Source organism: Nipponia nippon, unplaced genomic scaffold (assembly GCF_047370975.1).
Source record: "Nipponia nippon isolate SJK-2023a ecotype South Korea unplaced genomic scaffold, ASM4737097v1 scaffold_46, whole genome shotgun sequence".
NCBI lineage: Eukaryota > Metazoa > Chordata > Aves > Pelecaniformes > Threskiornithidae > Nipponia > Nipponia nippon.
The window spans coordinates 561,331-575,138 of NW_028262365.1; the positions used below are offsets into that span (position 1 = coordinate 561,331).

At 72.9% G+C, this 13,808-nt stretch overlaps 1 protein-coding gene across 1 annotated transcript; it reads left to right on the forward strand.

Annotated features, from left to right (window-relative positions):
• Positions 1-1,701: 1,701 nt before the first annotated feature.
• Positions 1,702-12,831, forward strand: DPF1 (double PHD fingers 1). Its single transcript, XM_087729648.1, has 12 exons — positions 1,702-1,832; positions 3,464-3,624; positions 5,447-5,539; positions 5,635-5,765; positions 6,388-6,477; positions 6,590-6,668; positions 6,754-6,879; positions 8,924-8,974; positions 10,373-10,492; positions 12,401-12,513; positions 12,604-12,684; positions 12,796-12,831. Exons 1-12 carry the CDS (start codon positions 1,801-1,803, stop codon positions 12,829-12,831), a joined length of 1,113 nt encoding a protein of 370 aa, XP_087585774.1. The 5' UTR covers positions 1,702-1,800.
• Positions 12,832-13,808: the final 977 nt, after the last annotated feature.

Below are 13,808 nucleotides of genomic sequence, written 5' to 3' on the forward strand. Positions count from 1 at the left end.
TAGGGGGCTATAGGGGCCTATGGGGGGCTATAGGGGGCCATGGTGGGGGTATAGGGGGCCATGGGGGGTATAGTGGGCTATAGGGGCCTATGGGGGGGCTATAGGGGGCCATGGGGGGTATAGGGGGCCATAGGGGCCTATGGGGGGCTATAGGGGCCCACGGAGGGGCCATGGGGTCTATAGGGGCCTATGGGGGGGCTATAGGGGGCCATGGGGGGTGTAGGGGGCTATAGGAGCCTATGGGGGGGCTATAAGGGGCCATGGGGGGGTATAGGGGGCCATGGAGGGGGTATAGGGGGCTATAGGGGCCTATGGGGGGGCTATAAGGGGCCATGGGGGGTATAGTGGGCTATAGGAGCCTATGGGGGTGCTATAGGGGGCCATGGGGGGTATAGGGAGCTATAGGGGCCTATGGGGGGGCTATAAGGGGCCATGGTGGGGGTATAGGGGGCTATAGGGGCCTATGGGGGGGCCATGGGGGGGCTATAGGGGCCCACGGAGGGGCCATGGGGGCTATAGGGGCCATAGGGGGCCGGGGGGTCTCGGGGTCCCGGACTGCATTTCCCAGGCTGCCGGGGCCCGGGGGCGGGATGCGGCCGCCCCCCCCCCCGCCGCCGCCGCCGCCCCCCCCCGGCCCCGGAGGATGAAGGAGGCCCCCGGGCGCGGCCCCGGTGGCGGCGGGGGGGGGGGGCATGGCCACGGCCACGGCCCTGCACGGCCCGCGGAGAGCGTGAGTGCACCGGCACCGGGGCACCGGGGGCACGGGGGGGACCGGGCACCGGCACCGGGGGTGGGAGGCACCGGGGGGGGACCGGGCACCGGGACCGGGGGTAGGAGGCATCGGGCACCGGCACCGGGGGGACCGGGGGGGCACCGGCACCGGTACCGGGGGCACCGGGGGGACCGGGCACTGGCACCGGGGGTGGGAGACACCGGGCACCGGCACCGGGGGGGACCGGGGGGAACCGGGCACCGGGAGGGACCAGGCACCGGCACCGGTACCAGGGGGACCGGGGGTAACCGGGCACCGGCACCGGGGGTGGGAGGCACCGGCACCGGTACCAGGCGGGACCGGGCACCGGCACCGGGGGGGGACCGGGGGGGGACCGGGCACCGGCACCGGGGGTGGGAGGCACCGGCACCGGGGGGACCGGGCACCGGTGGGAACCGGGGACCGGCACCGGGGGGCACCGAGCACCGGCACCGGCACGGGGGGGACCGGTACCGGGCGGGGGGACCGAGCCGGGGGGCACCGGCACCGACACGGGGGGGGACACCGGGGACCGAGCAGCGGCACCGGGGGGAACCGGGCACCGGTTCCCGGCACCGGGCAGGGACGCGGGGTGCCGGCGGGGGGGGTGGGGGTGCCCGGCGTGTCCCGCCCCCCGCCCGTCTCCGTGTCCCGGGGGGGTCCCCGGGACCCCCCCCCCGCCGTGCCACCCGCGGGGGGGGTCCCGCCCCCGTGGTGATTGACAGCTCCCCACCCAATAGGGGCCGGCGGGGGGGGGCGTGGCGTGGCATGCCGGGAGATGTAGTCCCTCCCCCAGCCGCCCCCCCCCCCTCCCCCCCCGCCCGGTACCGGCGGGGAGCGGGGGGGGCACCGGGAGCGGGCGGGGAGGGGAGGGGGGGGCACCGGGACCGGGACCCTCCCCGGCGGGTGGGGGGTCCCGGGAGGGACCCGGACCCGGAGCCGGGGCGGGGGGGATTTGGGGGGGGGGGGGGGGAGCGGAGGAAAACCGGGGCTGAGCCCCGCCGCCCCCTCCCCGTGCCCGAGCGGCGGAGCGGCCCCGGCGGCGCAAAATGGCCACGGCGCTGCACAAGCCCCTCAAATGGTGAGTGCGGCCCGGGGGGCACCGGCACCGGCGGGGGGGACCCCCGGTACCGGAGAGGAGGGACCCGCCGGGGAGGGAGCCTCCGGTACCGGAGAGGAGGGACCGACCGGGGATGGAGGCTCCGGCGGGGATGGAGGCTCCGGTACCGGCAGGGAGGGACCCGCCGGGGATGGAGGCTCCGGTACCGGCAGGGATGGAGCCTCCGGTAGCGGCGGGGATGAAGGCTCCGGTACCGGCAGGGAGGGACCCGCCGGGGCTGGAGCCTCCGGTAGCGGCGGGGAGGGACCGACCGGGGATGGAGGCTCCGGTAGCGGCGGGGAGGGACCGACCGGGGCTGGAGGGTCCGGTACCGGCAGGGAGGGACCGACCCGGGGATGGAGCCTCCGGTACCGGCGGGGAGGGACCGGTCGGGGATGGAGGCTCCGGTACCGGCAGGGAAGGACCCGCCGGGAATGGAGCCCCCGGTAGCGGCGGGGATGGAGGCTCCGGTACCGGCAGGGAGGGACCCGCCGGGGATGGAGCCCCCGGTAGCGGCGGGAGGGACCCGCCGGGGATGGAGGCTGCGGTAGCGGCGGGGAAGGACCGACCGGGGATGGAGGCTCCGGTACCGGCAGGGAGGGACCCGCCGGGGATGGAGCCTCCGGTAGCGGCGGGGAGGGAGCCCCCGGTGCCGGTGGCCGCCCCGGCCCCCCCGTCCGCCCGGCGGGGAGGGACCCGTCCGTCCGGGCCGAACCCCGCCCCCCCCCCCCCCCCCCCCCCGGGCCGGGGCCCCCGGGGGCCCCGGCCCCGCGGGAACGTGTCCCCCCCGGGGGGGTCCCGGGGGGGGGGGGGCAGCGGGGAGACCCCCGGTAACGGGGCCGGGGGGGGTTGGTGTGCGGGATGGGGGCTGGGCCGGGATGCTGCGGGGGGGCTTTGGGGTGCAGGATGGGGTGCTGGGCCCTGGGGCTTTGGGGGGTTTTGGGGTGCAGGATGGGGTGCTGGACCCTGATGCTCTGGGGGGTTTTGGGGTGCAGGATGGGGGTGCTGGGCCATGGTGCTGCAGGGGGTTTTGGGGTGCAGGATGGGGGTGCTGGGCCCTGGGGCTTTGGGGGGGTTTGGGGTGCAGGATGGGGTGCTGGGCCCTGGGGCTTTGGGGATTTTGGGGTGCAGGATGGGGTGCTGGACCCTGATGCTCTGGGGGGTTTTGGGGTGCAGGATGGGGGTGCTGGACCCTGATGCTCTGGGGGGTTTTGGGGTGCAGGATGGGGGTGGTGGGCCATGGTGCTGCAGGGGGTTTTGGGGTGCTGGGCCGTGCTGGCGGGGGTTTGGGGTGCAGGATGGGGGTGCTGGGCCGTGCTGGCGGGGGGTTTGGGGTGCAGGATGGGGGTGCTGGGCCGTGCTGGCGGGGGGGTTTGGGGCGCGGGGCCGTGATGATGTGGGTGGCTTTGGGGTGCAGGATGGGGGCGCTGGTGCTGGGCCGCGCTGGCAGGGGGTTTGGGGTGCAGGATGGGGGCGCTGGGCCGCGCTGGCGGGGGGGTTTGGGGTGCAGGATGGGGGCGCTGGTGCTGGGCCGCGCTGGCGGGGGGTTCGGGGCGCGGGGCCGCGCTCTCGGGGCGCTGGCGGGGCGCGGCACCCACCTTGCCGCCCCGCAGCCTGGGCGAGGAGTTCTACCGCGAGGCGCTGGAGCACTGCCGCAGCTACAACGCGCGGCTCTGCGCCGAGCGCAGCATGCGCCTGCCCTTCCTCGACTCCCAGACCGGCGTCGCCCAGAACAACTGCTACATCTGGATGGAGAAAACCCACCGCGGGCCCGGTGAGCCCCCGCCACCTGGCCACCGGCCCACGCGCCCGTGGCCACCGACCCCTGCACCCGCCGAGTCCCCTTGCGCCCGTGGCCACCGACCCCCGCACCCGCCGAGTCCCCTTGTGCCCGTGGCCACCGACCCCTGCACCCACTGAGTCCCCTTGCGCCCGTGGCCACCGGCCCCCGCACCCACCGAGTCCCCTTGCGCCCGTGGCCACCGGCCCCTGCACCCACCGAGTCCCCTTGCGCCCGTGGCCACCGACCCCTGCACCCAGTGAGTCCCCTTGCACCCGTGGCCACCGGCCCCTGCACCCACTGAGTCCCCTTGCGCCCGTGGCCACCGGCCTCTGCACCCACTGAGTCCCCTTGCGCCCGTGGGCACCGGCCTCTGCACCCACCGAGTCCCCTTGCGCCCGTGGCCACCGACCCCCGCACCCACCGAGTCCCCTTGCGCCCGTGGCCACCGGCCTCTGCACCCACTGAGTCCCCTTGCGCCCGTGGCCACCGACCCCTGCACCCACTGAGTCCCCTTGCGCCCGTGGCCACCGGCCCCCGCACCCACCGAGTCCCCTTGCGCCCGTGGCCACCGGCCCCTGCACCCACCGAGTCCCCTTGCGCCCGTGGCCACTGACCCCTGCACCCACTGAGCCCCCTTGCACCCGTGGCCACCAGGCCCTGCACCCACTGAGCCCCCTTGCGCCCGTGGCCACCGGCCCCTGCACCCACCGAGTCCCCTTGCGCCCGTGGCCACCGACCCCTGCACCCAGTGAGTCCCCTTGCACCCGTGGCCACCGGCCCCTGCACCCACTGAGTCCCCTTGCGCCCGTGGCCACCGGCCTCTGCACCCACTGAGTCCCCTTGCGCCCGTGGGCACCGGCCTCTGCACCCACCGAGTCCCCTTGCGCCCGTGGCCACCGACCCCCGCACCCGCTGAGGCCCCACGCGCCCGTGGCCACCGGCCCCCGCACCCACTGAGTCCCCTTGCGCCCGTGGCCACCGACCCCTGCACCCACTGAGTCCCCTTGCGCCCGTGGCCACCGACCCCCGCACCCACTGAGTCCCCTTGCGCCCGTGGCCACCGGCCTCTGCACCCACCGAGTCCCCTTGCACCCGTGGCCACCGGCCCCTGCACCCACCGAGTCCCCTTGCACCCGTGGCCACCGACCCCTGCACCCACTGAGCCCCCTTGCACCCGTGGCCACCAGCCCCTGCACCCCTGGGCACCCTGGGGACGTCCCAGCGCCAGGTCTGGGGTTGGGAGGGGTCAGGGTCAAGGTCAGGGGTTGGCTGGGGTCAGGGATGGAGGTGAGGGTCTGGGGTCAGGGTCTGGGTCAAGGGCAGGGTCTGGGTCGGGTCAGGGCTGGGGTTGGGGGGCAGGGTCAGGTCTGGGGTCAGGGCCTGTCTGGGGGTCAGGGCTGGGTCAAGGTCAGGGGCTGGATGGGGGGGTCAGAGTCTGGGTCAAGGGTGGGGCAGGGCTGGGGCTGGGATCTGGGTCAAGGTCAGGGTCTGGGTCAAGGTCAGGGGAGGTCAGGGCTGGGGTCAGGGTCGGGTCAGGGTCTGGCTGGGGGGCTCAGGGTCTGGGTCAAGGTCAGGGGCTGGCTGGAGGGGGGGGGTCACGCTGGGGTTGGGGTCAAGGTCAGGGGCTGGCTGGAGGGGGGGGTCACGCTGGGGTTGGGGTCAAGGTCAGGGGCTGGCGAGGGCTCCGTGGCGGGGCCGGGGTCAGGCTCAGCGTCCGGCTGGCTGCCGGGGGGGCTCCGTGGCGGGGCCGGGGTCAAGGTCACGGCCTGGCCGGGGGGGGGTGGGGGTCCGTGGGTGACCCAGGACCCCCCAGGCCTGGCCCCGGGGCAGATCTACACCTACCCGGCCCGCTGCTGGCGCAAGAAACGGCGGCTCAACATCCTGGAGGACCCGCGGCTGCGGCCCTGTGAGCGGGGGGGGGCACGATGGGGGCCGGGGGGGGTGGTGTCCCCCCCGCCCCCCACCCTGACCCCTCCCCCCATTGCCCCCCCCCCCCCCCAGACTGCGAGGCCCCCCTGAAGAAGGAGGGGGGGGGGCTCCCCGAGGGGCCGGTGCTGGAGGCTTTGCTCTGCGCCGAGCCCGGGGACAAGAAGGTGGAGCTGAAGGAGGAGGAGACGGTGCTGGAGTGTCCGGTGCGTCCGTCTGTCCGTCCGCCCGCCCATCCGTCCGTCCGTCCGTCCGTCCATCCATCCATGCACCCGCCCGGCTATCCCTCCTTCCATCCCTCCCTCCCTCCGTCTGTCCTTCCCACCCCGCCCCGGCCTGGCCAACCCTGCCCTCTCTCCGTCCGTCTGTCTGTCCCCTCCAGGCCGTCCGCCCGCCCCATCCGTCCGTCTGTCCGTCCATCCCCCTCGGCTCCGTCCCTTGTCTCCAGCCTCCGGCCGGCCCTGACTCACAAGGGAAGGGGGGGGGTGTCTGTCTGTCCAGCCATCCATCCAACTGTCCGTCTGTCCGCCTGCCCATCCATCCGGCCTGGCCATCCCTGTGTCTGTCTGTCCATCCATCCATCTCTGCCTGTCCATCTGTCCGTCCATCCCGCCCTCTGGCCTGGCTGTCCGTCCGTCCCTCCCTCCCTCCAGCCTGGCTGTCCCTGCCGTCCATTCCTCCATCCAAGCCACCCCTGCTCGCCCCGTCCGTCCGTCTGTCCGACCCCTCCATCCACCCACCCACGTCTCCAGCCTCCGGCTGGCCCTGTCCGTCCGTCCGTCCGTCCGTCTGTCTGTCCCTGACCCCCCCCCCCCCGCCCTCCCGCAGAAGCAGCCGCCGGGCGATTTCCCCCACGAACCGGAGGGGGACGAACTGGAGGACGACACCCCCCGCCGCAAAAACAAGGCCAAGGGCAAGGTGGGTGGCGGACGGACGGATGGACGGACGGGCCCCATGACCCCCCGGGGGGGGGGGGGGTGTCCCCCCATGACCTTGACCCCCCCCCCTCCCTGCGTCCCCCCCCCCCCAGGCCTACGGCATCGGGGCCATGCGGAAGCGCCAGGATGCCACCGCGCTGGAGGACCGGGACAAGCCCTACGTGTGTGACAGTGAGTGGGACACCGGAGGGGACATTTTGGGGGGGGGGGGGACACACAGGATGGGACCCCCCACTCGTGTCCGTGTCCCCCCCAGTCTGTGGGAAGCGCTACAAGAACCGCCCGGGGCTGAGCTACCATTACACCCACACGCACTTGGCCGAGGAGGAGGGCGAGGACCACGGCGAGCGCCTGCCCCTCCCGCGCAGGAACCATCACAAGCGTGAGCGGGGCGCTGGGGGGGGCCCAGCACCCATCCTGGGGGGGGCCAGCACCCTCCTGGGGGTCCCGTCCCCATCCTGAGGGGTCCCAGCCCCATCCTGGGGGTCCCAGCACCCTTCTGGCGGTCCCATACCCACCCTGGGCCGTCTCATACCCATCCTGGGGGGCCCAGCACCCTCCTGGGGGTCCCATCCCCATCCTGGGGGGTCCCATACCCCTCTTGGGGGTCCCAGCCCCATCCTGGGAGTCCCAGCACCCTTCTGGGGGTCCCAGCCCCATCCTGGGGGGTCCTGGGGGGGGGTCCCAGCCCCATCCTGGGGTCCCAGCACCCTTCTGGGGGTCCCATACCCACCCTGGGCCATCTCATTACCATCCTGGGGGGCCCAGCACCCTTCTGGAGGTCCCAGCCCCATCCTGGGGGGGCCCAGCACCCTCCTGGGGGGGGGGGCCAGCACCCTCCTGGGGGTCCCGTCCCCATCCTGGGGGTCCCAGCCCCATCCTGAGGGGTCCCATACCCATCCTGGGGGTCCTGTCCCCATCCTGGGGGGTCCTGGGAGTCCTTGTCCCATCCTGGGGGGGGGTCCCATACCCATCCTGGGGGTCCCAGCACCCTTCTGGGGGTCCCAGCCCCATCCTGGGGAGTCCTGGGGGGTTCCCAGCCCAATTCTGGAGATCTCAGCACCCTTCTGGGGGTCCCAGCCCCACCCCAGGGGGTCTTGGGGATCCTTGTCCCATTCTGGGGGTCCCAGCACCCTCCTGAGGGGTCCCTGTCCCATCCTGGGGGTCCCTGTCCCATCCTGAGGGGTCCCATCCCCATCCCAGGGGGTCCCAGCCCCATCCTGAGGGATTCTTGTCCCATCCTGGGGGGCTCAGCACCCTTCTAGGGGTCCTTGTCCCATCCTGGGGGGGGTCCTTGTCGCATCCTGGGGTCCCAGCACCCTTCTGGGGGTCCCAGCCCCACCCCAGGGGGTCTTGGGGATCCTTGTCCCATCCTGGGGGGGTCCCAGCACCCTCCTGAGGGGTCCCATCCCCATCCTGGGGGTCCCTGTCGCATCCTGAGGGGTCCCAGCTCCATCCTGGAGGGTCCTTGTCCCATCCTGAGGGGCCCATCACCCTCCTGGGGGTCTCGTCCCCATCCTGAGGGGTCCTGGGGGGGTCTCAGCCCCATCCTGGGAATCTCAGCACCCATTTGGGGGTCCCACCTGGGGGGTCTCATCCCCATCCTGGGGGGACCTGGGGGGGTCCCAGCCCCATTCTGGGGGTCTCAGCATCCATTTGGGGGTCCCAGCCCCATCCCAGGGGGTCCCAGCACCCTTCTGGGGGTCCCATTCCCATCCTGGGGGGTCTCAGCCCCATCCTGGGGGTCTCAGCACCCATTTGGGGGTCCCATCCCCATCCTCAGGGGTCCTGGGGATCCTTGTCCCATCCTGGGGGGTCCCAGCTCCATCCTGGGGGTCCCAGCACCCTTCTGGGGGTCCCAGCCCCATCCCAGGGGGTCCCAGCTCCATCCTGGGGGTCCCAGCACCCTCCTGGGGGTCCCATCCCCATCCCAGGGGGTCCCAGCCCCATTCTGAGGGTCCTTGTCCCATCCTGGGGGTCTCAGCACCCTCCTGGGGGGGTCCCAGAGGGTCCCTGCCCCATCCTGGGGGGTCCCATCCCCATTCCGGGGGTCCCCGAGGGTCCCAGCACCCACCCTGGGGGGGGTCTTGTCCCATTTGGGGGGGGTCCCTGCCCATTTGGGGGTCCCAGGGGTGCTGGGGGGTCCCTGCCTCACCTGGGGGGTCCCATGGGTGCTGGGGGGGGGGGGGTATGGGGGGGTGCTCAGCACACAGCCCCCCCCCCGCTCCCCATCCCCATCCGGTTTCCATGGCAACGCCGCGCCGCGCAGCATCGCACACAAAGAGCGATGGGTGCGGCGGGGGGGGGGGCGGGGGGCACCCCTTGGTCCCCACCCCCACCCCGATGGCTCGGGGGGGGGGAGGGGGCGGGGGGCGGGGGGGGGCTTAATCCTCTTTTTTTGTTTGTTTTTCCCCCTCCCCCCCCAGAGTTTTACAAAGAATTGAACTGGGTCCCCGAAAACCAGCGCAGGAACGCAGGTAACCCCCCCCCCCGCCCCTCCCCCACAGCCCCGCCCCTCCCCCAACACCCCCCCACTCCCCATCCCCCCCCCCCCCCGCCACTGCTGCCAGGCTCTGGGGTGCGAAGCACCCCCAAAATGGTGCCCCCCCCCCTTGCTGCCAGCCCCCCCAGTGCGGGGGGAGGGAGGGGTCGGGGGGAGGGGCGTTGGGGGAGGGGGGCGGGGCGAGCTGGGGGGGCCCTTTGTAGCCCGGGGGGGCTGGAAATTGGGGGGAGGGGGTGTGTGGCTCGGAAGGGGGCGGTGGGTGCCCTGCCTGCCCCCCTGCCTGCCCCCCTGCCTGCCCTATCGCCCTGCCTGCCCTGCCTGCCCCTCTGCCTGCCCCCCTGCCTGCCCTATCGCCCTGCCTGCCCTATTCCCCTCCTGCCTGCCCTCCTGCCTGCCCTGCCTGCCCCCTGCCTGCCCTATCACCTTGCCTGCCCCCCTGCCTGCCCTATTGCCCTGCCTGCCCTCCTGCCTGTCATTCTGCCTGCCCGCCCTATTGCCCTGCCTACCCCTCTGCCTGCCCTATTCCCTTCTTGCCTGCCCTCCTGCCTGCCCCATTGCCCCCTGCCTGCCCCCCTGCCTGTCCTGCCTGCTCTCCTGCCTTTCCTGCCTGTCCCCCTGCCTGCCCTATTGCCCTGCTTGTCCCCCTGCCTGCGTTCCTGCCTGCCCCTTGGCTGCCCTATTGCCCCCCTGCCTGCCCTCCTGCCTGCCCCTCTGCCTGTCCCCCTGCCTGCCCCATTGCCCCTCTGCCTGCCCTATTCCCTTCTTGCCTGCCCTCCTGCCTGCCCCATTGCCCCCTGCCTGCTCCTCTGCCTGTCCCCCTGCCTGCCTTATTGCCCTGCCTGCCCCTCTGCCTGCCCTCCTGCCTACCCTATTCCCCTCCTGCCTGCCCTCTTGCCCCCCTGCCTGTCCTGCCTGCCCCCTGCCTGCCCCTCTGCCTGTCCCCCTGCCTGCCCCATTGCCCCCCTGCCTGTCCTGCCTGCCCCCTGCCTGCCCCTCTGCCTGTCCCCCTGCCTGCCCCATTGCCCCCCTGCCTGCCCTACTCCCTTCTTGCCTGCCCTCCTGCCTGTCCTCCTGCCTGCCCGCCCTCTTGCCCTGCCTGCCCCTCTGCCTGCCCTACTCCCTTCTTGCCTGCCCTCCTGCCTGCCCCATTGCCCCCTGCCTGCCCTCCTGCCTGCCCTATTCCCTTCTTGCCTGCCCTCCTGCCTGTCCTCCTGCCTGCCTGCCCCATTGCCCCCCGCCTGCCCCTCTGCCTGTCCCCCTGCCTGCCTTATTGCCCTGCCTGCTCTCCTGCCTGCCCTATTGCCCTGCCTGCCCCCCCTGCCTGCCCCCTGCCTGCCCTGCCCGCTGACGGGGTCTCTCTGCTGCCTTTCAGCTCGCGCAGCCCCCGGGGGGCCGCTGGCCCCCACCGGTTACTGTGATTTCTGTCTAGGCGGGGGGAGGCGGCCCGGCGGCCCCGAGGAGCTCATCGCCTGCGCCGACTGCGGCCGCGCCGGTAACCCCCGCCTGCGCCCGCCACGCCGGCCCCACGCGCCCCGCCACGCCCCGCCGCGCCCCGCCACACGCCCCGCCACGCCCTGACACGTGGGCCCCATGCGCCCCGCCACGCCCCGACGCGCCCCGCCACGTGGGCCCCGCCCCGCCCCGCCACACGCCCCGCCACGCCCTGACACGTGGGCCCCACGCGCCCCGCCACGCCCTGACACGCCGGCCCCACGCGCCCCGCCACGCCCCGACGCGCCCCGCCACGCCGGCCCCACGCACCCCGCCACACGCCCCGCCACGCCCTGACACGTGGGCCCCATGCGCCCCGCCACGTGGGCCCTGCCACGCCCCGACACACGCCCCGCCACGCCCTGACACGCGGGCCCCAACACGCCCCGCCACGCCCCGCCCCGCCCCACCACGTGGGACCCACGCGCTCCGACATGCGCCCCAACACGCCCCAACATGCCCCGCCACACCCCGCCACGCCCTGACACGCCCTGACACGCCCCGACACGCGGGCTCCACGCGCCCCGACGCGCCCTGACACGCGGGCCCCACGCGCCCCCGACACACCTCGACACGCCCTGCCACGCCCCGCCATGCCCTGACACGCCCTGACACGCCCCACCGCGCCCCGCCCCACCCCACAGGCCCCATGTGCCCTGCCACACCCCGCCACGTGTGCCCCACATGCCCTGACACGCCCCGACACGCCCCGACACGTCCCGACACCCCTGGGCACGCTGGCGCACGCTCAGGACCTTCCCGCACACTTACGTGCCTTGGGCGCGCTCACGCGTGCTCACACACGCTCACACACCCCTGTGCACGCTCACACCGCCCCGTGCACGCTCACACCCCCCCCCGTGCACGCTCACACACCCCCCCGTGCATGCTCACACACCCTGTGCACGCTCACACACGCTTGTGCACACACCCCCATGCACGCTCACACACCCCGTGCACACTCACACAGCCCCTGTGCACGCTCACACCGCCCCGTGCACGCTCCCACATGCTCCTGCACACCTGTGCACACTCACACCCCTCCCATGCATGCTCACACACCCCCATGCACGCTCCCTCATGCTCCTGCACACCTGTGCACACTCACACCCCTCCCATGCACGCTCCCACCGCCCCGTGCACGCTCCCACATGCTCCTGCACACCTGTGCACACCCGCACCCCTCCCGTGCACGCTCACGCACGCTCCCACCACCCCGTGCACGCTCCCACATGCTCCTGCACACCTGTGCACACTCCCACCGCCCCGTGCACGCACACACCGCCCCGTGCACGCTCTCACATGCTCCTGCACACCTGTGCACACTCACACCCCCCGTGCACGCTCACGCACACGCTCACGCACGCTCCCACCGCCCCGTGCACGCTCCCACCGCCCCATGCACGCTCCCACATGCTCCTGCACACCTGTGCACACTCACACCCCTCCCATGCACGCTCCCACATGCTCGTGCACGCTCCCACCGCCCCGTGCACGCTCCCACATGCTCCTGCACACCTGTGCACACTCACACCCCCCCGTGCACGCTCACGCACACGCTCACGCACACTCCCACCGCCCCGTGCACGCTCCCACATGCTCCTGCACACCTGTGCACACTCCCACCGCCCCGTGCACGCTCCCACCGCCCCGTGCACGCTCCCACATGCTCCTGCACACCTGTGCACACTCACACCCCCCCGTGCACGCTCACACACACGCTCACGCACGCTCGGGCCTGGCCGCTTCCAGCTCACACGCGGCGCCCTGCCCGTCGCCGACGGAGGGGACACACACACACACGCACACACGCCCCCCCCCTCCCCCCTCCGACCCGCGTGCGACACGCCTGCGACACGCGTGTGACACGGAGCCCCCCCCCCCGTGTGTGTGTGTGTGTCCCCCCCAGGCCACCCCTCCTGCCTGCAGTTCACCGTCAACATGACGGCGGCCGTCCGCACCTACCGCTGGCAGTGCATCGAGTGCAAGTCCTGCAGCCTCTGCGGCACCTCCGAGAACGACGTAAGGGACCCCCCCCACCCCCCAAAACCCCCCCGCACCCCAAAACCCCCCACCCCCCCGTTTTTTTATGTCCCCCCCCCCACCCCCCAGGACCAGCTGCTCTTTTGCGACGATTGCGACCGGGGGTACCACATGTATTGCCTGAGCCCCCCCATGGCGGAGCCCCCGAAGGTGAGGGGGGGGGGGGGGGGGCAGGGGGGGGGGGGGGGGGGGGGGGAGGGGGGGGGGGCAAAGGGATTGGGGGGGGGTCGGTAACTCACCCCCCTCGCCGTGTCCCCGCAGGCAGCTGGAGTTGTCACCTCTGTCTCCGGCAGCTGAAGGAGAAGGCGTCAGCCTACATCTCCCTCACTTTGTTTGGGGGGGGCTGGACCCCCCCCCGCACCCCAAAATCCTCCCCCCTCCCCTAAACCCCCCCCCCCCCCTAAAATCCTGCCAAAAGCCATAACGGAGCCTGGAGGGGGGGGGGGGAATGGGGGGAAGGGGGGGCAACACGTTGCATGAGGTGAAATTTGGGGGGGTGTCCCCAAATTTATTTATTTAAGGGGGGTGGTTGGGGAGGACCCCCCCCCCCCCCCCCCAAATCTGAGCTGCTCCATGTGGTGGTGGGGGGTTCTGTTGTTTTTTTGGTGCAAAAAAAAAAAGGGGGGGCTATGGGGGGGCTATGGGGGTGGGGGGACCCCATGTGTGTCGTGGGGTGCCCCCCCCCCCCCCCCCCCCCCCCCCCCCGTCGTGGTGTTGTTGGTGTGTGCTGTGGGTGTCTGTGCATTAAACCATGGGCAGTGGCCCCCCCCGCCTGGCTGCGCCCCGAAATGGGGGGGGACCCCCAAAATGAAGGGGGAACCCCCAAAATGGAGGGGGGGGGGACGACACGCCAGCACCCCCACAATGGAAGGGGGGAACCCTCAGGACCCCCAAAATGGAGGGGGGACACACCCCAGCACCCCAAAATGGAGGGGGGGCACCCCCAAAATAGAGGGAGGGACCCCCCCCCCCAGCGCCCCTAAACTGGAGGGGGGGCCATCAGCACCCCCAAAATGGACGAGGACACCTCCCAGCACCCCAAAATGGAGGGGAGGACCCCCAAAATGGAGGGGGGAGACCCTCAGCACCCCAAAAAGGAGGAGAGGACCCCCTCAGCACCCCCAAAATGGAGGGGGGGACCCCTCAGCACCCCCAAAATGGAGGGGGGAGACCCTCAGCACCCCAAAAAGGAGGAGAGGACCCCCTCAGCACCCCCAAAATGGAGGGGGGGACCCCTCAGCACCCCCAAAATGGAGGGGGGAGACCCTCAGCAC